This window comes from Talpa europaea (genome assembly GCF_964194135.1).
Source record: "Talpa europaea genome assembly, chromosome: 7".
Classification (NCBI taxonomy): Eukaryota; Metazoa; Chordata; class Mammalia; order Eulipotyphla; family Talpidae; genus Talpa; species Talpa europaea.
In genome coordinates this window covers 84,643,857-84,668,250 of record NC_140074.1, presented here as the reverse complement: position 1 = coordinate 84,668,250, position 24,394 = coordinate 84,643,857, and the positions used below count along the sequence as shown (strand labels likewise).

The 24,394-nt window shown below is 36.7% G+C and overlaps 1 protein-coding gene across 2 annotated transcripts in view; it reads left to right on the top strand.

Annotated features, from left to right (window-relative positions):
* The window catches only part of SSH2 (slingshot protein phosphatase 2), a gene marked incomplete at both ends in the record, with an annotated part of 244,659 nt that overhangs the window by 164,051 nt on the left and 56,214 nt on the right, over positions 1-24,394 (top strand). For both annotated transcript variants that reach the window (XM_084239215.1, XM_084239214.1), the window contains 3 exons: positions 7,292-7,395; positions 13,297-13,361; positions 21,223-21,344. In XM_084239215.1, the coding sequence (XP_084095341.1) occupies positions 7,292-7,395; positions 13,297-13,361; positions 21,223-21,344 (291 nt within the window). The remainder of the gene's footprint in view (positions 1-7,291; positions 7,396-13,296; positions 13,362-21,222; positions 21,345-24,394) is intronic.

The window sequence follows — 24,394 nt, the reverse complement described above, 5'->3', positions numbered from 1 at the left end:
ATATCACATCAGGCTTTGCAGTGAAATCCTGCCTTTGTTCTCTTCAGATGAACTAACTAGATGTGTTTTTAACTGCTGGTTGTTTCAAATTATTAGATCAGCAATATGTTCTATTATAATAACATGTGACTCAGGATAAAGGGTGAAAGTGCTATGCTGGGAGTCAGATGATCTGGGGCTTAGTCTGGATTCACCTACAAACATAACTGTCTGTGTGACTTGGTGAAAGATTCTCTGTTGCAAACTCAGAAATGAATTTTAACTATCTGAAGTCAAATATCTATTAAAAGGATATCAGTGCTCACCTAATTGATGCCAAAGTAGAACACCAAAGTAGGTAACAGGCAGAGCCAGAGAGCAGTCAAGGCCAGGGAGCAGGAGCAAACTGCTCTGTATCACCTTCTTCATGGTGAATGTGACAGTCCCCCACTGTGCCTACTCCCTTAGGTTACTTGTTTAAGATTCAGGGGAGAGCTTCCAACTTGCCAGGCCTAAACCATGTGCTAGCTTCTTGTAAGACCCCTTGCAGTTATACAGTCAGAGGCACCAATACTGTGGAGGCACATTTGGAAGGATTCCACAAAAGGAGATTATAGAAAAGAAGGAAAAGTTACAAATATCTACACCTGATAGTTGTGCTAGGCCTTATACTACAGAGTTTAAGTGCAAGATTAGCTGGAATTAAAATGGTCTAATGATTGTAGTTAATAAGAACTAGAATCCTAAACTCTGCTTTGCCAGTAATTGATCTATTAATGTATCCAACCTTTGTCTGCTGATGAATAATCCTGTCACCTACATTCATAAACAAGTCTAGAAGTTAATGCCCTGAGGGAGAGTTCCAGGTATTGATTGCTGTTCTATTATTGTCACTTTATATCTGTCTTTGTGCTGTGGCGATGGAGGTGAGGTTGGGGAATGTTTAATTACAAAAACTAGCATCATTTTTTTTCTCCTGTTGTAATCTCAATTCCTTTAGGATTACTGAATCAAACTTTTTGCACTTCCTAGAAGTATGCCTTTGACTTTCTAGCCATATTTCACACATCAAGACATGTGACTTTTTCATTTCTGTTTTTTTGATTTAGTCAAACTTTTTTAGTAGGCAAACTGTTTTAGTATTGATAGCTCCTTTAGCACCAGGGCTAATATTTGAGGCTTTTTATTATGAAATTCTGTTTCTAAATAAGCAGAAAATTCTTACCAGGAAAGGGAGAATGTTAGGAGGATAGGATGTCTTGTAAAGTTTCCCCTAAGTGAACATTCTCTAACTCACAAGCATAACAATTCAGATTATGCATTTGAATTTAACATAAATGCCAACCAGCTCACTTTATGCAGTCAACACCTTGTATAATACTGTGTTTTTGCACAATAATATGCTATAAATTTTGGCTTCAGGCAAAAATACCAAACAAATTCAAAAGTTTGGCATTACAAACATTATAAACATGAAAATCAACTTCATTTTAATGTCGAAAGTATTACACCCACTTACTGATACATGGTTTCCCATAGCAAATTATTCTTCTGTGTGTTGCATATAAAACAGAAGATTGTCTCACTGACATTCAGCTGGCCAACATTGAGTTTAGCCAGGTTTGCTATTGCTTCGTTTTGCTTTCTTGGCCTTCCTACTGGTCATGGACGATCACCCTGGCCACATTCCTGAAGGATTATTCCAACCCCAGGACAGTTAAGTATTTAGTTGACCTTTTCCTCTATACTTTGCCTAAGAGGAAAATGCCAATTAACAAATATCGTGCTTTAGGATGTGATTTTGATGGGGAAGGGTTGGAACAGAGTGCTTTCCCAAATTTATTTAAAGCAGAGTGCTCTTTTCTCCATTTTTAATACAGAAATGCTACTGACATTCCCAACAGAGGTTACAATCCTTCACTACCCAGCCCAACTGGATTCCTCTCTCAACCAGATGTTCTTCATTTCCGTTCAGTGCAGTCTTTCTGTTCATGGCCTTGATAATAAAAAAATGATGAAACAAATTAAGATCTAGGTGAATTTCAGTCCTTTTCTCTCATTCCTGTTCTCTACTTTAAAATCCTATTCTGTTGAAAAGCTCTGTAGGGAAAGCACTGTATTTCTGCCATAAGTAGAAATCTGCCATAAGCCATATCATAAAACTAGTATGGCATAATAGTGATCGAGAGCATGAACTTTCAAATCAGACTTTGGTTTAAATCCTTTTGTGGAGGATTAAGAACTGTATGATCTTGGGAAAATCTCTAAGCCCCTCAGACTTATAAATTGATTTTAAAAGAAGTTCCTATTTCATAGGATTGTTGTGAATATTAAAAGAAGTAATAGAAAAGTGCTTAGCTCAATGCCTAGCGTACAGTATGCCTAACTTAGTCAACTTAGCTGTTATTATCTCACTTCATATATTAACTACATATGACTTTACCTTTGTTGAGCAAAAGAAGAATAGATGTTCTTCACTTGTGTTACAATAAAGACTGGAGACTTCACTGCCTGTCACTTAGTTAGAAAGATAATCCCGTAAGTGTCATTTTCTTATCAAGCAGCTAATTACTATTCATCTTTAGATTGAATTCTCTTTATCTTGTTTTGTTGTTTTTTTTTTCCCCCATGAGTATAGGGTTAAGTCCTTTTGGGCTTTTGTTTAACTTAGGCATCTAGTTATCACACATTGAGTAGTTTCATAGAACTTACTCTGTAAGGTCCTTTTTCTGGGTCAGTCACTAGAAAACTTGTCAGTTCAAGAAGGCTTTCACCTGCTTTTCTAAATTCATAGAGTGCAACTCTATGCCATTTGAATCTTCAGACATCTGTTTCAGAAAGATTGATATATACATAAATGAATCTCTTGGTCTTCCAGCAAGCTATGCTGAACTTTCAACCTTACATTGAAGTACATGATATTAAATTTACATAAAAGTTTTCATATGCGGGGCCTCCCCGGTGGCGCAGCGGTTGAGCACTGGGTTGCGAAGCTGCCCGCGACCTCTGCGGCGCCGGTTCGATCCCTGGCTTCTCCCCTGCCACTGGAGGAGGGTCCCACATGGCGCGCAGACCTCTCCTGCCGCCCGCTGCTCCCCTCAGCAGTGTACTTCAGTCCTTCTGCCTGCTCTGCTCCTCGCTCTGGCTCTGGTGAATTCTCTCACCCTCCCGCTCTTCTGACTGTACCCAGTGCATGTATAAACAAAACAAACAAACAAATAAATAAATAAATAAAACATGCCTCTATTTAAAAAAAAAAAACTTAAAAAAAAAGTTTTCATATGCAAATAAAGCATTTAATTTTCAAATTCAATTTGATCTACCTAAAGTCTGTTGGTTGTGAATTTTTCACTTCTTTATTTATAGCTTCCATGCTTTGGTGTTGCCATCCCTTCTTTGATAGCATTTATATATCTTTGATTTTTTTCAATGATGATAGGGAAATTTTATAATCAACCACACTTTCACTCCTGGTTCCCTTTGTGATCAATAGTATATGCCACTATTGTGGTATCTGGGGAGTCTTACTCTGGGGGCACAGAATAAAGATATTGGTTATTACCCTCCAAAGTATGACTGCCATAACTCTCTGGAAGTCAGTACTGCACCTAGCAACTCATTCTCCTTGTTCAGCAAGATCTGCTATGCCTTTTGTTTCATCATAAAATTTTATTGAGATTTATGTAAATGATTCAAATAATCATTAACTGAATACCCTACATGAATCTGACTCCCCGTCCTTCTTTTATAATCTGGTAGCTTTGAGATAACCAGGGGCCTCTTCCCCCAACTCCCCTTATGAAAACACTACATACATACAATCCCTCCTGGCCAGGGATTGAACTTGTGCTACAGTGGCTGCAAATAGCTTCATAGTGCTGACACTTAATGCCTTGTGCCACCGGGGAGGCCCCTTCACTACACACATTTTAAAGAATACTTTTAGCTATACTTTTAAGCATTAGCAACAAATGTATCTAAGAACAATATTACAGAACTCCAAAACCAGGAAGTTAGTTCTTAAACTAGTGTAGGTCAAACAGAAACTACCTCTGTCTCACAAAGGAATAACTGAAGTATGCCAGGTTGTTTTAAGCTTTTAATAAATATATTCCTTTTGTAGATGGAAAAACCACTCTAGAAGCCAGAGTACCCCCAGCTATATCTTTGACTGATGATAGCTAGAATATTTAGTTTTTATTTTTTTAAATGTTTTCATTTAGTAAAGCAGACAGTTGCTGTGTTGGCGGAAGTGTGAATTTCATTTCCTGTCTGTGGTGTACCATGTTCATCCTGTCACTTAGACATTTTGTCTTAGATTGTTCTGTATGTGAGTGAAACAAGAGTGACCCAGGGCAGTGTGACGTGCATGCCATGACTGTAACAAGAGAAAAGACTTGTGCAACAGACCACAGGAGAGCAATACTTTATTTAAAGATGAAAACAAAATACCCTGGCCAGCATGCAGATTTTTTAAGTGGTGTCTGTGGATTCTTATGATTGTTTTTAAAAGACATTTCCATTCTATTTGGCAAGTTACCTCAAAGGTTTATCAGCTTCATGTTTCTTGATAAATGATAAAGTTGAGTCAAAGACCAGCAACATTATAGAGGTGTTTTAACTTTAATGATTTAATTTTGTTTGCCAATTTTTCTAACATTTGTATTTTACAGTACATTAATCCAAGTTCTGTAACTATTGCTTTTTACATGTGAAATTATGGAATTTCTCTTTTCCTGTCCTAAATTCCTGCTGCAGTGATGGAACTGCTACAAAACTGTAGAAGAACCCCTAGAATGTATTGACTCAGGCAACAAAATATCTGTTGCGCACCTAATAATATCCTTGGCACTATTTTCAGTGTTGATAATATAGTGAAAAGCAAAATTAAGTCCTTGCTCATATGGAACTTATAGGGAAATAAGTACAATCAAGTATAAAAGTGAATGAGTGTAATTTTTGTGTATTATAAATATGCTGAAGAAAGCAAAAACTGAACAATAAGACATGATTAGGGTGGAGGAAAGGGGTATACCTAAGCTGTTATTTAAATAGCATCAAGTCAGGAGAAAAGCATCCCAGGTAGGAAAAAAAGGCACAAAGACCTTGAGAAAGGGATCTGAGATATAGAAGAAACAAAAAGAAGTACAGTGCAACTAGACCACAGTAAACAAAAAAGGGAGATAGTACAAGATCAGAGATGTAGCTTATTATCAGATGTGATAGATCCTTGAGGTTCAAGTTAAAGACTTTAGCTTTTCTGTATAAGTATAAAGTGACTTACTATTGGGGGTTTTCAGGCAGGGAAGTGACATTATAGCATATCAAGTATATTTCTTAAATCACTCTGGCCTCAGTGCAGAAGTGTTTGCAGACAGCTAAAGGACTTTTTGCTGATAGAATGTCTGGAATTTGTTTCACTTCAAGGGCAAGGGGTAAGGCTATAGAAGAACTAAGACTGAATTAAAGCTGAAAGTATGGGAATATGGAGATTCGTTATATTATTCCCTCTACTTGAAATTTTCTGTAATAAACTTTAAAAAGGCTTTTCAGTCGTGGTCTCAGTGAAAAATGGTGGTGCCATGGACATTGTCAGAGTGATAATAGAGATAAGTGAACATATTCAAGCTATATTTATGAGTAAAATTCACAGATCTTGCTGATGGATTAAATGCGTATTTGGGGGAGGGGTAAAGAGAAACCACAGTTTGACTGTTAATGTATTAGACCCAACCAACTGGGTGCAATAGGCTAAGGATCAAATTTGCAGGAGAACTCAAGAGATCTGTTTTGACAATATAAATTCAAGATGCCAGTTAGATTTCTAGTAGTGAGTACACTACTTACAGTACATTAGCTAACCCTGAATAGCATAACATTTACAAACAAACTTGGAACCCACTTTTATGTGTTTCTTAACTTTGCCATTAATGAGTTAAAATTTGTGATTTTTCAAATTCTGTAGGTAAGATTGACTTAGTCTGTTGATGTAAAATAACAGATCTATTTTGTTTTCTGTGGATATGCATCCTCTAATAATTATAATTTGAATAGCCTCTTTCCTTTACAGTAATTCTCCACTTCTGTTGAGCTATCATCCACATGGTGGATGATGTTAACATGGAGGGCAAACTCCTATGGGTAAAACACAGGTGCACTACTTCTTTTCAATGCATATGGTAATGTAAGCTGATGAAAGAAAACCTTTGAGTAACACTTCAATGTAGAGTGCATGGATTTTAAACACAAATCTTTTTTGCATACTTTGGATTTATTATTAACTAAGTATTAATATAGATTTGCATCTGATTAGAACACTACTGAAACACCATTGTTGATAACTACACATGTAATCATTATAACTAATATTTACTAAGGACTTAATATATGCCAAACACCATTCTGAGAAGATAACATTTTTATTAACTCCTCACAACCACCTCATTTTATTACCCCTCTATTACAAATAAGGAAAATATTTATTTTGTGTAGAACTGGGGTGTAGGCCAGAGGTGCATGGGGCTTTAAGAGGATTCACCAGAGACAGAGTGTGGAGCAGAACAGGCAGATCTACTGAAATACACTGCTGAGGGGAGCATTTGGCGAGACAGGAGAGATCTACTGTGCCATAGTGGGTTAGCTCCCTGAACGGGGAACGAACTCAGTCTGTAGCAATTATATCGCTGAGACTTAATTCCCAGGCCACCAGGGAGGCCCCAGATAAAGAAATTTAGAGAGCCTCCCTGATGGTAAAAGGGATTAATTAAGTCTCAGCACTATGAAGCTATCAGCAGCCACTGCAGCACAAGTTCGATTACCAGTCAGGGAGCTGACCTACATGGCACAGTAGACCTCTTCTGTCTCACCCACTGCTCCCCTCAGCAGTGTATTTCAGTAGATCTGCCTGTTCTGCTCCCCACTCTCTCTGGTGAATCTTCTCACCACCACCCTGCACCTCTGGCTTACACCCCAGCCCTTGTGTGCATAAATAAATAAAATAACCCCACACACACACCAATTCACTCAGGTAAGAAGCAGTGAGGATTCAAACCTTAGCATTCTGGTTCTAGTGCCATTACCCTTTTTCTTTGTTACCAGAGCCTCTACTCTTATCTGATACCATATAATGTTTATAGAGTAAGTTTTGCTTCAGAAAAAATTGTCTAGAGTAGGTGTAAGAACCAGAGCCTTTTATTTTTACTTTATCCTGTGAAGTTGGAACTTTGGAAGAAGGAAGAAAGAATAACCCTAAAGTGAGTCTTACTCTTTGATTTCCTTCTGTAAATAATTTTATTTTATTTTTTCCTTTTAGCATCAGTGAGAGCTTTCTAACTGTCAAAGGTGCTGCTCTTTTTCTACCACGGGGAAATGGCTCATCCACTCCAAGAATCAGCCATAGACGCAACAAGCATGCAGGTAAACCACCACACACCATTCCTTTCTTGGTTTCTTTGCCTTTTGTTTTGTTCTAAAAGGTAGACTGCCGTAACTCCATGTCTCCAACAATTCTCTAACAGCGAAAGAAAGCATTATACTGTGCTAAAATCACTTTTCACTTCCATAGACCATTTTTTCTAGCACTTAGCAGAATGTCTTATATTATGTAGTAGATGCTCAGTAAATTTTTGTTGAAAAATAAGTTATAAAAATATGCTCATCAAATTTTATGTGATTTCTCAAAGTTTTGATAACTGAAAGATGTTCAGATGTTTTCTCAGCTCCTGGACAAATTATTTCAATCAACCAAAGATTGAAGAAAATGACATGGAATATTACTAAGATGAATAGAATAAATTCATGTCACTGTTGTGATAACAGTTATTATATCACATGTTGAATCTACAGTCCTTAAATATCCAAATCTGCCTGATTATAGTTGCACAAAAAACACCAGAAACTGAATTCAGAGGCCTTCTCTAGAAATAAAAAGTTATCAAATAAATGTTCACCTTGGACTGAGTGTAACAGTCTAGTTTTGAAATAACCTGCTAATATTCTGTACCCAATGCTAATCTGTGGGTCTTTTTCTTTACACACCCAAACAATTCTTGGATACCAGTTGGGTGTTCTACAGTTCAACTCAGTTCTGATTTCTACCTGGAGATAGTTTGAGATCTCACTAGTTAAGGACTCTACAGTATTGTCCCCTCCCTCCTCTTTCAGACACCAGTTGCCAATTATCACCCTTGCTTCTGACCTACTTGCTATAGATGGGAGGTTCCAAGGACCTCCTCCTTCAGTTTGATTAATTTACTAGAGCAGCTCACAGAACTCAGAGGAACATTTTAATTACCCGATTACCAGTTTATTGTAAAAAGATATAATTTAGGAATGGCCAGGTAGAAGAGATGCATGGGACAAGATATCTGGGAAGGTCCTTTAAACGTCTATGCCCTCTCCCAACACTTCCCAAATCTCCATGTGTCCACTAACCCAAAAGCTCTCTGAACCCCTTCCTTCTTGGTTTTTGTGAAGATTTCATTACATATTCATGCTTGATTAAATTATTGACCACTGGTGATGGGTTCAACCTCCGTTCCTACTCCTCCCCAGGACTGAGCGGGAGTGGAACTGAAAATTCCAACTTTAATCACTGGGTTGAGTTCTCTGGTAACCTGTACATGGTGCTTTCCAAAAGTTGCCTTATTAACATAACTAAAAACACCCTTATCACTCTGATTACTTAAGAAATTCCAAGGAATTTAGGGGTTTTGTGCCAAGAATAGGAGGAAGACTATATGTATCTTACTATAAATCACAGTATTGCACCTACTAAGAATAATATGAGCCTTTATATGTCCAAATATTGGATTTCGCTAAAGTCAGATGCACTTACTTGTGTTGATGAGGTTAAGAATAGCAGAATCATGGAAACTGTGAGGGAAAGAGGTCTCTAAGTATAGGATAGCCATGGTTTGGGGAGATAATCAGCCTAATTCCTTTCTTCTACAAAGCAAGCTTTGTTTATTTGGTGGGGGAGGAATGAAAGTCAACTTGAAGACAATGATTGGAGAGCTCCTGATTAGTACTATACAGAGGTGGTTGCTTGTCATGAATGTACCACTTTGATGATATCTTATCTTTAGGAGTAGAAGAAATTGCAGTTACTAGGAAGAGAACAAAGAAAGCTGTAAATTTTGAATGTACAAATCAGAGGTGAAAGCCATTGAACCAAAAGTTGAATTTATCCTCCAGTTCATATAATCTCAGCTATTTTAGTGGCTGCCCTACTTTTTTTTTTTAAGATTTATTTATTTATGTATACAAGAACTGGGGTACAGGCCAGAGGTGTGGGGGATGGGGGTAGTGAGAGGATTCACCAGAGGCAGAGTGGGGAGCAGAACAGTTTGATTAATTTGCTAGAACAGCTCACAGAACACTGCTGAGGGGAGCAGCGGGCAAGACAGGAGAGGTCTGCTGCACCATGTGGGTCACCTCCGTGGCCAGGGATCGAACTCATGCTGAGTAGCTTCTGATTGCTTCACTGTGCTGACGCTAACCCCTTGTGCCACCAGGGAGGCCCCTGTCCTACTTTTTGCTTGGACCTTCAACTAGTTGCAAATATATAGCTCAGAATTATAATCCTTCTCATTGGGCAGTATCATCCTCCTATCAAAAGTCTCCAACCATGAAAATTTTTTAAACAAGTAAGGGGGAATACTTCTGAAAATTAGCTTTGGATTTAAAGTCTTCCTCTTTAATGCCCACTAGCAGGAGGAGGAGATGCTTTGTCCCCAGATTGAATGCACAGAGGAAGTAGACCCAGCTAAACTTTGTATTTGTTTGGATACTTATCCCTTACAGTAAAGAAAAAATTAAATTGTTGGTTTAAGTCCACTTTGCCCAACTAAGATGTTAGGCTAAGTGTTCTGTGGCATGTAATAGTAAGTGAGGCCAATGGCTTTTAAAACTTCCTGCCCTGCTTAGCCTTTTTCTTTTATTATACTTCAGCAGTCAGCTGCCACCCACATTTCTACTTGACCTTGTTCCCCATGCAAAAAAAGTAAAGCTGGTGTAATACAAACTGAATGGGCTTGATTTGTGATACAGACTGGACATGTAAGGCAGTGTGAGTATAAATGCAGCTCAGAGCACCACTCACACAGTTCACAGAGCTTCATATAAGCTGAAACTGCCTTGGCTGATCTCATAGTAATAAAGACGATGGCAGAATTGAGAACAGATCAAAGACCTGCTTGTCTAATTGCACTTTCTTATCCATGTTTCTTGAATTAGAATTTTTTTATATGGACTGAATCTAAAATATCCAAATACTTTCTTACAGTCAAAAAATTATGAATGTCTATCAACATTTTAGAGGAAAAGAGCAAAAAGTCTTTAAAATCAAACAAATCTGAAACCTAGGTGTTAGTAATAAAATATATGGGGGGGCCTCCCCGGTGGCGCAGCGGTTGAGCGCTGGGTTGCGAAGCTGCCCGCGGCCTCTGCGGTGATAGTTCGATCCCTGGCTGGATCCCCGGCTGCTCCCCGGCCACCGGAGGAGGGTCCCACATGGCGCGCAGACCTCTCCTGCCGCCCGCTGCTCCCCTCAGCAGTGTACTTCGGTCCTTCTGCCTGCTCTGCTCCCCGCTCTGGCTCTGGTGAATTCTCTCACCCTCCCGCGCTTCTGACTGTACCCCGTGCATGTGTAAACAAAACAAACAAATAAACAAATAAATAAATAAAACATGCCTCTATTTAAAAAAAAAAATAAAATAAAATATATGGGGAATGTAGAGTAGGACTCTTTAAGTACTGTTTATTGCCTCTGTTAGTTTTAGAACAGTTTTTCTAGTAGGAAATACTCAATTTATTCATGGCGGTACTTATCAACACTAAAAAGACCTGTACTTCCACATACCCAACTCACATAAGAAGCATTACTCAAGGAGAAGGGCTCCCTGACTTTTGTCTGATTTTCTAAGAAATTAGTTGTATCTTTGGACCAGTAGTGCTTAGAGTGGGGGCTTAGAGCTACTGTTTGCCCATTTGTGGAAGAAGTGATTCTTCTCCAGAAGTTCTCCATCCTGAAAATTCTTTCTGAGGTTATTTCTCCTGATAAAATAGAAGAAAACTATTTTTTAAAAGCCTCAGCTGTTTAATTCAAGTGTAACTTGTAACTCTAGCCACTCTTCATTGTCTAGACCTAACCCTTTGTCTCCCCACACTGTTTCCTTTTAGAAAAATAACTTTATTGAAATATAATGCACCTACTGCCCATGTAAAGTATGCTGGCGCTTTTTACTATATTCACAAAGTCATGTAATCATCACAATCTAATTTTAGAACATTTTCATCACCCCCAAAATAAACCCCAGTACCCATTGCAATCACTCCCAATAAACCTCACCTTCTCTCCCAGCTTTAAACAACCAAATTTCTGTCTCTTTAGATTTGTGTTCCATGTAAATAATTTTTGAAACAGGCTCCTTTCATCTAGCATATTGCTTTAAAGGTGGCTCATGCTACAGTATATATCAGTACTATATTCCTTTATAACCAAATGTATTTCAGTGTATGAATATACTACATTTTATTTATAGACATTTGGGTTTTACTTTTTTAATTTTTTTGAGTGCTTGAATAGTGCTCTGAACATTTGTGTTCAAGTTTTTGAGTGTTCAAGTTTTTGAGTGGAGAAATGTTTTTATTTCTCTTGATTTTATACCATTGAGTTCATACCGCTACATGAGACTTAGATTATACCTGTGGGTTTGAAATACAGTAGAATGGATCTTTTTAATTTTGAAGGTTGAAAGATTCTGCAGTAATAGAATTCATCAGAAGCTAGCAGGGAAATGGGGAAAAAAAGAAAAAGAAGGAAAGGAAAGGCTTTCAGACTTGCTGACCTTTTAGACAAACATACCTGTTTGTCAACATACCTTTATTCTCTCCCTGCCTCTTTCCAACTCTCAGTATTTCATCTCATAATTAACTGCTATAAAATTACTTAGAGAAAAATTGTAATATGGATACTAAGACCAATGTGAGAACAGGTTACATTGACATCCATGATTAGGTGGCTTTGTCAGTCACTTTATATAACTGTACATTATCTAAGAGCAAAAGTTTTAAAATTTCCAAGTACAGAATAAGGAATATGAGGAAATCTGTAATAGTTTTTTTTAAAGATTTATTTTTATGCATACAAGAGCTGGGGTACAGGCCAGAGGTTTGGGGGTGAGAGGATTCACCAGAGACAGAGTGGGGAACAGAACAGGCAAATTGACCGAAATACACTGCTGAAGGGAGCAGTGGGCGAGCCAGGAGAGGTCTGCTGCACCTTGTGGATTGCTCCCTGGCCGGGAATTGAACTCGTGCTGCAGTGGCCCTATAGTTTAATACCAAAAAATTCAATTTAATTTATATAATGTATGAGAAAAAGTGAGCATTCAAATAATGGTTGACTATTTTAAAACATCTAATAAGTGTTCAGTAAAATATCTATCTCTTAGGATCTGTATTTAACAAGTACTCTCATTTTAATGTTAACCACTAATGTGGAAGTCATTTTAAACTGTTGATGTTATTCTAGGGGGAATCTCAAAAATGTTAGGTTAAGGGGAGCTGAAGATTACAATTATAGAAATAAGAATGGCAGAATGGCTTGCTTTTTTAAAGTTAGGGACAACTCTAACACTATGCAGAACATACCCTATTTTTAAAAGTCCCTCACTGCTAACTTCATCATGCTTCCAGTGAACTTTCTAAAAGCACAGCCAGTATATGCCTCTGCCCAGCATATCTCACCATTACTCTCATTAATATCCATCATAGTATAAAACTAAGAAATGTACCTTCCATAGGACAAATGCAAAACAAAATATTAATGTGATATAGACTAAATGTGAATATATAGAGATGCAGTGTGTCATTCTGTTACATTTAAAAAGAAATCAATAATCATATTAAGATACTCTATTTCTTTTTTTCAAGATGTATTTTTATTTATTTATGCATACAAGAACTGGTGTGTAGGCCAGTGGTTGGGGGGGAGGGTGAGAGAATTCACCAGAGTGGGCAGCAGAACAGGCAGATTGACTGAAATATACTACTGAGAAGAGCAGCAGGCGAGACAGGAGAGGTCTGCTGTGCCATGTGGGCTAGCTCCCTGGCTGGGAATTGAACTTGAGCTCCAGTGGGTGCAGATAACTTGACAGTGCTGAGACTTAACCCCTTGTACCACCAGGAATTTCTATGTCTACTTATGCTTCCATGACTAATACTTTCTTATATAGAAGTTATTAGGATAGAGGAAATCCTCTGTGTTGATATCATATGAAGAACAATTATCCTTTATTTCATAAATTTCACCAGGTGATCTCCAACAGCATCTCCAAGCAATGTTCATATTACTCCGCCCAGAAGACAACATCAGATTGGTAAGTTTGTGCTGTCCTAACTCTCTTCCTCAAAAGACTGTATAAGGTAGTAAACACTAAGCAGTCATTTTTATGTTCTAACACAGTGGAACAGAAAAGAAGAACCGTGGAACAGAAAAGAAGAATGACATATTCCCATCATCAAGTAGCTTAGGATGTAGTTGGGTATCTGAACTTATGTAAAGAGGTGTGAAATAATTTGATGGTTCAAGATTGTTAGTAAGCTCCAGTTTATAAGTTATAGACTATAACAACAATTAAAATTCAGAAAAAATAAAAAGAGAAAACTGGCATAGTTGAGGAAGGTTTTATGTAGACAGTGAAACTTGAGCTGGTTCTTGAAAGAGGACAATATCTAGATTGGCAGAAAGAAAAGAGACAGCCATTCTAAGTGACTAGAGCAAAATAACATATATAAGAAGGGACAAAAAGAGAGAGTTAAATGGCCAAGGATTTATGCTGGTCTCAGAATCAAGGGACTTGGGCTAAGATTTTTATTAATCATATAACTTGAACAAATTACTTAGCCTGTCGGTGCCCTTTTCCTCATCTCCTTTCTACTATTCACATTTGAAAAGATGAAATGGACAGGATAGCTTATATTAAAGAGTATAAAATGTTGCCTAAATATGGGGACATTGTTACTATAGGGAAGATAAGAGACCAGAAAACAAGGCAAGCAAATAGGGACTTAATTCTATAAACTAGAGGTCTCAAAATGTATACACATAGGCCAGGCATATGTTTTATTGTCATTGGGTTTTTAAAAATCTGAGCCAAAATTTTAAAGTTGGGTGATTTCACAAAAAAATCCAGACTTGGGACTTGTCTTCAAAAATTGAAAAATTATGGCAACTCTGGGACCTTATTCTCACATGGAAAAACTTGCCTGGATTTGGGGCACAGGCTCGTAATTTACCAGAATGCCCACATATCCTATTATGTCTCCTGGACACTAAAGCCAAATGTCACCATTTGTCATCATTCCTTCACTGTTAATGTTGTTATAAAAGAACCTCTAATAAAAATAAGAAACTTCCACAAAGAAACATTTCTTTGTGCAAAGTGAGAAGCATTTCTACCCATTCAATATTAATGTGGCCTAATTCACTCATTTACATTCCCTATTTGACCTCCTGGATTAATACCTGGAGGTAGTCCCTCTACCTCTTCCTTAAGCAGTTACAGGTTCTTGAGGCTAGAGATTATATGGGATAGTTGTAGTATTTAGAAAGATTCCTTAGAAGCTAACACAGAATTGAGAAGAGGAGAGAGGCAGCCATCTCAAATCAGGAAGGGCCTGCTGGTAGTTACTATGATAATCCAGGTGTGTAATGATGAGCCCTTCTGGGTTAGGGTGATAACCGTTGGGTTATACCAAAATATGTTAACTTGGGAATGCGTTCCCAAGATATGTTAAGTTTAAGTAGTTGATTTCTGCTTTCTTTCTGGGAAGAGTAAAATATAAAATTGACTTTATGGTACTCACTGATTCTTCATTCATTTAATCTTTCTCGCTTTAAATTCTTCATGACAGTGCTGAGACTTAACCTTGAGTGTTGTCTCTGTCACCATCTTGAGATAGCCACTAATCTTTGTTGGTCAGTTGCACATACTACATGTTTAATAGATACTTGTTCATCGTTTCCAAAAATTGTGTTGTTTGGGAGAGCCGAAGCTGAGGTGTATCATTCATTTTATCTTTTTGCATTGAGAACCTGCTGGAGTTTGGACTGCACCTCTAAATGTTGAAATAATTTTAACTACAAGAGTCTTGGGAACCCATTAAGGAAGCACTGAGGAAGGTAGAGTTAGCAATTAAATTTTTTTTCCTACTAATATGGCTGCAGCTGCTTTACATTTATAAAAACAAATTCAGAAAATGTAACTCACGCCTCTGGATTAATTCACAGTTCAAATGACAAGCCATTTTACAGTTGTTTTGAATTGTTATAAACACATAGTCATTGTGTTTCAGATTATTGAGTGAGTCATCTTCAAGAAAATGAGTGAATACATTGTATGAGTTTGGACGAATTAGCACTTTTCTAAATGAAAGGAGCATTTGTAGATGCAAAGCAAGGGCTTTTGTTTTCAGTTAAATTTGGAATGCTTCAACTCCCATCTAAGGCTTATGCATAAGGTTAAAAGTTTGATAGTCAACTGAAAGTCCTGCCTTTATATTTTTAATAACCCAACAACAGAGACATCAAATCCCACATTTTGTTTTACCTTTGAAAACAGGAATAAATCAGCTTTGCCTCCAGGGGAGTTCTGTGTTCTAAATACAGTCCCAAGCATTAATTTTAGTATTTAGGAAAACAGTAACTGGAAAAATGAAGACAGTGATTTTATAGTATTCTTGCACATTCTTAAAGACCCATTTAGTAGAAAAAGACTGGGAAATATTCAACTTTCCTGATACTTGAAGTAACATCTTAATTTTGAAGTAATGGTCTTAACTAGAGCCCAGGTATTGATAAGGTTTTTGTTTGCTTTTTCAGTACTTTGCAGAAGAATGTGAGAAAATTAGGTTTTTATTTTTGTTTTTATGACTTTTTTCCAAAATGAAAATGGGTTTAATTTTTAAGTATAAATATATTATACTTTATAAAATCAGACAGTATAGAAAAGGTATAAATAAGAAAGCAAAAATCACTTTGTATTCTACACTCTAAAAAAATTATTAGCAATTAGCATAAGTTTTCTTCCAGTCTATTTGTGTGTGTGTGCATGTGTGTATGACAGTATGTATCAGAGCACTTTTTTTACATAAATGAGATAAAAATATAAATACTGCTTTATAATCTGCTTTCTTTACACTTTATATTTCCATGTCATTAGATAAGTATATTTTTAATGGTTAGCCATAATATAACCCATAGATTTTTTAATTTAAGAATTTCATACAGATTGATTATAAAATTAAAATTACAAACTCCCTCAATTTCCATTTCTTTTGAAGACTGTGTTCTTTAGTTTATTAATGTCACATCTGAAGTCTATTTTAATTTTAGATATTGACTTTGCTTTGTTCTTTTGGCTAGAATTTAATATTTACATACTTTGAAACCTTTCTCATGGATTGGGGTGAGTTGTTTGTCTAGACATTGGGACTTTATAATGTGGCTTCAGTGTGAATAAACATTGCATGCAGAGGCATGATGTAAGACTCTTGATGAAAAGAAATTAAAGGCAAAGGTAAGCTTTAAGAGGAACATTTCCAAAGTTAGATGATGCTGAGAGAGAAACTTATGTCAGATGGCATCTGTGAACTGCTTATAATCAGACTAAACATTTACACTGGTTACTGAAGGAAGTTTTAACACCATCCTTTGATAAATGAGCTTTGAAAACAGGTTAGGTTCTTATCTTGGGAATAATGCAGAGGCTGGAAATGACTTCTCACAACTATCTTAGATATAGGATTGCTGGATCCAGTTAACCTAACGCTTGAAACACTTTGCTGTGAAGTTTTGAAATCCAGAATGCTGGCTTTTGCGGGGGTTTTTTTGGACAGTAAGCGTCAGTAGTATCCTTCTCCATGAGAACTTCAGTTAATAATATGCATGTGAATCAGTGTCTTATTCCAGGCACCTATTTCATGTGCATTCTGGAGTTGCTGCCAGTTCTAACATTAGGGTATTATATACAAATTGCTATTTTTAAATATATCTCTCTATTGGTTTGAGCAACATGCCAGGGTAAGCATTAAGTTTTTCTTAAATTTGTGTTTAATCCCTTAACCTAGATATTCAAGCTTAAATGGAAGTTATAAAAAATAATTCATACCATTCTCCTAAGTAAGAGTTAGGTATGGAATTAATGTCATGGCTGCTTACCCCCTAATTAAGGAGCCACTTTCAATTCTTTAGTGAGAATTTATTTATTTTAATAAATTTTTACTTTTTTAATTTTTTAAAGATTTATTTATTTATACAAGAACTGGGGTACAAGGCAGAGGCGTGGAAGGGTGAGAGAATTCACCAGAGACAGAGCGGGGAGCAGAACAGGCAGACACACCAAAGACACTGCTGAGGGGAGCAGTGGGCAAGGCAGGAAAGGTCTGCTGTGCTATGTGGGTCTCTCCCTGGCCAACCGGGAATCGAATCTGTGCTGCAGAAGCTGTGGACAGTTTCACAGCGCTGAGTTCAACCTGCTGCGCCACCAGAGAGGCTGTCTTTAGCAAGAATTTAGTAATTACTGTAGGTACTATCAGAGGTCCATGATCAAATCCCAAGACCTCTATGTGCTATTCCATCTCAGAGCTTAAAATTGAGCTTAAAAATCTGAGATATGCCTCAATCCTAAATCAATGTGAGATGACTAGGACTTTTCCAGTTAGATTTGATATCTTTTGTTAAGTTTAAATGAAGCAACGCAGCACCAGATGTTTGATATCTTCTTATTTATTTGTAAACACACATAATTCACTTTATAAAACACACTAACTCACTTTACAAAAAGAGACAGTGGAATATCACTCAGCAATCAAAAAAGACAAACTCATGTCATTTGCAACAACATAGATGGAGCCAGAAGGGATTATGCTAGCCAAAAATAAATCAGAAGGAAAAAAAATATATTGGATGGTTATGCTTATATGCAGAATATAGAGAAACCAAACAAAAGGTCAGAAAGAAGACAAAATTTTGCAAACTGACCATAGATCTAAGACATACATCAATGGAAGGGGAAAGAAGGGGTTCAAAACACAGGAGGGAAGAGCACAAAGATCACTGGTGATATAGCAGTAGGAGAACTGTGGAGACTATTCCTGAAGGGAGAAACCAGTTATTGTACAAAAATGAACAGTGATATAAGAAAATAAAATTTTTAAAAAGAGAGAACTAATGTGCAACTGATGTTTGCACGGCATCACAAAGATATTTACTGCCCCACCTTATAAACTTATATGACAGGTAATATTTAAGGAGGTTAATTTTTTCCTTTTGCCAGCTTTAGCTTTGCCAATCAGTTGGCCCTGCTTGGTGTAGAAGCTGCAGATAAATCGTCAGAAATAGAGTTCAGTTATTCCTGTGTCCGTTTGTATTTAAGCCTCGCCAGATATTCTCAAGACCTTAACGTAGAATAAAAGAGCCTCTAACATATTCAGCAAACTGAACAGTTAGCTCAGAGCAAGCCCACATCTAGCTATACAGTATCTGAGATCTTTAATATCTGAGTTTGCCTACACTGGATTTCGGGTAAGTTATTTTGCGGAGTGTTTGTACAATCAGTCAGTGCTGCTTCCAGGTCTTCCTCCTGTGCATTTTGCTACAATTCAGAGCTCCCTGAATGTATATAATGCTCGCTTAGTCCCAACCCACTAAGCTATACCTTTGTCATTTAAATATTACTTTCTGTTAGCTTCTTGTAAGTGAACTTGGCCTGACATGCTCTGTTACTTCATGGAACTGTTAAGTTAGTAATAGGACTCTACTTTGTTTACTTGAAATCAGAATGATGGACATTATATTTCTTGTTGTATCAGCCCTCACTAGAAATAAGCTTTAATGTAGCGGTTTCTATTGTTTCTGCTTTCCCAGCACTTCTAGGAGTATCAGGACAGAGACAGAAAGCCATGGGAGTCTGACTTGCCTTGCTAGATGGGTTGTTGAGTTGTGCAACTCTTTTTCTCTCTGTCTAGCCCCTTTTGGAATAATGGCAGAGGTTAGGTGAAGGAGACTCCAAAAGAACAGCACTGAAAACATTTCAAATAGAAATTTCTGACAAATGTCTTCAGCAGGTTGATGGTATTGGAACTCTGTTTCTCTCTGAGATAAAGAATGGGACAGGTGTTTCACACAGAGGAAAATGCTGCCAATGCACATTTTCTTGGATTTTAATTAACAGATGTAAAGAGTCTAAATTGTATACTCTCTCTTCCACCATTGAATCCTGAGCATTGCACTCTGATTGTATACACAATAAATCTACCCTAAATATTTTAATGAATTGGTTAGAAACCATTTTATTTCTAAGGTTTATAACTACCTTTTGGGCATTCTTGTTAAGAAAATTCCCAAAATTATATCCTTATGAACCTATTACCCAACTTTAATAACCATCAACAATTTGCCAGATTTTTCTTTCAGCTATCCCCATTTTTCTCTTTGTTTGTTGGAACATTTTTCTAAACCACTTTATTGAATAGATTTGATTGCCATTCAAAAAGTTGTAGATATTCAATACATACAACTTGATGAGTTTGGAAATAAGTATATACCCATGAAACTATCACCATAATCTATGTCATAAACATATCTATTAACTCCAAAAGTTTCCTCCAACCCTTTTTATTAGTTATTATTGTTGTTATTATAAGAACACATAAGATCTACCCTCATCAAATTTTTTAATAGACTTTTAATTTTTTTAGAGCAGATTTATGTTCATAGCAAAATTGAGCAGAAGATACAGGTTTTCCATATACTGTCTACACCCACTTATGCATACCCTCCCTTATTATCAAATGTAGGGCTGTACATTTGTTAACCATTGTTGAACTTATAATGACACATCATTATTACTCAAAGTTCATGGTTTATATTAAGATTCACTCTTGTACATTCTGTGGATTTCGAGAAGTGTATAATGACATGTATTCACATTTTAGTATCATGCAGTAGGGTTTTACTGCCCTAAGATCCTCTACGTTCTACCTGTTTACCCCTCCCTTCCCCCAATTCCTGGTAACTACTGATCTTTTTTATTGTCTCTATAGTGTTGCCTTTTCTATAATGTCTTGTAATTGGAATCACACAGTATGTAAAGTCTTCAGATTGATTTCCACTTAGTAATATCCATGTTTTTTCATGGCTTGATGACTTATTTCTTTTTAGCATTGAATAATATTCCGTTGTCTGAATGGACACAGGTTTATACATTCACCTACTGAACTGAATTTTGTTGGAATATTTTAAAGTGAAACTTAGATAAGATCACTTCACTCCAGATACTTAACAAAATGCCTAACTACATGCAGTTATCATAGTAATACTAAATCCTTAATATCCTCTAAGATCCTATCTATATTCAAATTTCCTGATGCTTATTTTAAACTATCATTAAAAAAAGGTCAAGAAAAAGTCAAAACTAGCAAGCTGACAATAGAACTGAGGCATACAGCAAAGGAGGGGAGGAAAAGGAGTTGAAACAGGGGAGAGAAGAATACAAGGGAATCTGGTGATGGTTCACAAGTGATATGGTGACAGGAAAACTATGGGGACTACAATGTTAGAAAAAACTTTTAATTAATAAAAATAAATAAACTATCATAAATAAGCAATAAGTTAAAACTTTTTGGTAAAAATAATATGCACTTCTGAAAAAAGAAATTTTCCTTAATTATCATTGAAGCAAAAGAAAAAAATTTATAGTGTATAACCTGCAAAAATTCAGTAGGTCATAGTTCTGTTAGATATTAATAGCTTGTTTCAGATTATTATTATTTGTGGGATTTGCATCTATGAGTCTCATGCTCACATTCATACGCCTCGCATTTCCCCTCTTTGGTCTTTAGAACATGCCCTGGTAACTGTTATTATTATAAATTAGCATAATTTATAATAGTAAACATTTATTGGGAACTTATGTTTGCCAAACCCTGTGCTGAACATGCATTATTTCATATGATTCTTACAACCCAATGTGGTAGGTGCAATTATATTATTTTTCAGTTAACTTATTAGTAAATTACTGAAAATTGTATAATTAATACATGAGCTGGGATTTTAATGAAAGTCTTCTAACTACTGATTCCACTGTACTTCCGAGTTTGCTTTAAGATATTGATGTAAAAGGGTTGAATAATCTGAAATTCACCTTCTTAATATATGTATTGTCTGTTAACTTCCAGGCTGTCAGACTAGAAAGTACTTACCAGAATCGAACACGCTATATGGTAGTGGTTTCAACTAATGGTAGACAAGACACTGAAGAAAGCATTGTCTTAGGAATGGATTTCTCCTGTAATGACAGGTATGGTACCACAAAAGGGAAGATGAGAAAACTCCTTTTTAGATAACCTATTCCTTTTGAGTTATCACAAAAAACATTTTACACATTCTACTCTTAAATTTCAATGCATAAACTTAGAAAACACAAAAATATCATAGCCATTCATCTTGAGAGATGAAAATGCTTTGACTGTCTGTGGTTATGTGTTCCTAATTTACCATTCTTTTCCTTACCTTCCTCTCATCTTTAGGTGGTGATGATATAAAGCAAATGGTTTAAATGGGGAGTAATGAGAGAGAAGCTGCTTTTTCTTTGCAGCCCACTTATTTTAAGCAGTAATGATTCACCTAGGTGATTCTAAGAGCACACACCCTTGGTGATAGTACATCAGTGAGTCCTGAATTCACAGGGAGCCTACTGTAACTTCAATCTCTTATATTTATCCATAGCCTTAGACCTTGCTTTTACCAAATGTTATGCTTCCTTTTTCCTTCTGAGTTAAAAGGGGGGGGGGGTTGAAGGGGAGGAGTTATTCTTTAAACTCAAAGCAGAACCTTTTATAATCATGCACATCTGGCTTTGGTGGTACTTTATATCCTATGATAAAAGATTCACATATCACACAGAGCCTAAATTTTTTTGTGTGTCCCTAAGGTTTGTTGCTTTCCTTTTATTTCTCTACTTTTTGGGGGGAAATCTTGGGAAGACTGTGGAATGTGGTTGCTAAGCAGATCTTTGCACTCTAGATAATAAACCTCAGGAAATCCTGCCAGATGTCTCAAAGCATTGACTTCCTGGTTGAGTACTAGAATGGAACTGCCAACTAGCTAGGGGTGTGACCTAGGGCTGGGAGAATTTAGCCACAAAGAGAAGCGGATACTGAGGGTGATACATTTGGGGAAGATGGGAGAAGGGGATATTACATTGTCACCATAAAGTTTCTCAAAGTAGTAAGTAGTGTTTACCTCAACTTGTATATAGTAGTCAACCTGAAAATGACTCATCGATTCACAGGCCAGAGTTGTTATCTTGTATACCACTTACAGCTCTGAAATTACAAGGGCCTTGTAAACCACATTTAGAAAGCTTTCTGTCTTGCTTGGTTTTAACCTCTAATGTTAGCTAAGAAATAGACCTTTCAGTAAACATGCATCCTATAAGAAAACCTACCTTACTTATATTCATTAGGATTTTAAGACCTCTGATTGGGATTTTTTTTTTAAAGATTTATTTTATTTATGCATATAAGAGCTGGGGTGTAGGCCAGAGGTGCAGGGGTGGGGAGTGAAAGGATTCACCAGAGACACAGTGGGGAGCAGAACAGGTGGATCTACTGAAATACACTGCTGAGGGGAGCAGCAGGCGAGACAGGAGAGGTCTGCTGCACCATGTGGGATAGCTCCCTGGCCAGGGATCGAACTCATGCCACAGTGGCTGGTGATTACTTGATAGCACTGAGACTTTAACCCCTGTGCCACCAGGGATGCCCTAATTGGGATTTTTATCTCTATATCTCTGCTGTCCATTACAGAAGCCACTACCATGTCGTGGGTTTTAAACAAATTAAAAACAGATTAAAAATGTAGTTACTCAGTCGCTACTAGCCACATTTCAAGTATTCTAGCTATATGTGATTAGAGACTGTCATATAGGACAATCCATGGATAGATTATAGAAAGGTTAATTGGACAGCACTGCTCTTTGTTTATTTGTAATAGACCTTACTTCCTTTGTTTGGTTCTCCCGGATTCTCCTTTGGAAACCCCATAAAACAGAAACTGGGGCTGCATGGAAACTTTACTTGAGTCTTCCGCTAGTTTCCCCTGACCCAAGTGTGAGAAATCAGATAGATATCTCCTTTATTTTGTCCTAAATATTCCTAGAAATCAAAAAGAACTCTCATTAATATAGATGCCCACTAATTTATTTTGAAAGAATAGCATCATCCTTCACTAATAGTCTTGCCTGATTCATACCTGACTTTCAAAAGAAAATTTTAGTTTATAGAAGACAAAGTATGATATAAAAAGCCATAGAAACTAGTTTTCATTCCATTTGGTAAACTTAGTACTGTGAATTCCCATACATCCCCTGGATAAGTTCCTTGAACAGTAAGAGAAATATTGCCCACTTCTGAATACAGGTGCTCAAGTACTCTGATATCACTTCTATCTCAGTTGCAATTGCAGGAATTTATCATTTTGTCTCTTGAGAATATTAAAAGTTAATGTTTCAAAATAGTATTAAACCAAAGTATGAACCAGATTGTATATGACATATTCTTCCCAAGTGGTTCTTGAGTTATGTTCCAGTCCATTTATTTAATCCTATTGACATTTTTTTTTATATTTTCAACAAACATTTTATAATATATAGCATACCCTTGATTTCTAAATTGCATTCGATATATTTCAAGTTATAAAAGTTATAAAATAAAATAATAGAACTTTATGGTTATGTTTTATAATTTTTCTTTGTACTCCCAACACCTAGAGATTTATTGTGCATATAGGCACTCAACAAGTATTTGTTGAATGGAATGAGTTTTTATTAAATAATACCTATTCTTTTTTTTTAAAAGATTTATTTATTTATGCCTACAAGAGCTGGGGTGCAGGCCAGAGGTGCAGGGGGGTGAGAGGATTCACCAGAGATAGAGTGGGGAGCAGAACAGGTGAATCTACTGAAATACACTGCTGAGGGGAGCAGCTGGCGAGACAGGAAAGATCTGCTGCGCCATGTGGGTCACCTCCCTGGCCTGGGATCAACCTTGTGGTGCAGTGCCTGCTGATAGCTTCATAGTGCTGAGACTTAAGCCCTCGTGCCACTATTCTTTAATGAAGAAAAATCCCATAAGACTCTCATGAGCTGGATAAAAATACAAGGTATGCCTAATTCAGGGCTCTCACCTGTTGTATGAAAAAGTTACTTCTTAATGTAAAAAAGCATTGTGCCCTGAATACAAGCTGAAAATGATATTTGATTCCTATATATCATTGTCACTTGTCCAAATTTAACTGGTGTCTAGTAACAAGCTCATAAATTGTATCCTCTCAGACCTTCTGTATCTC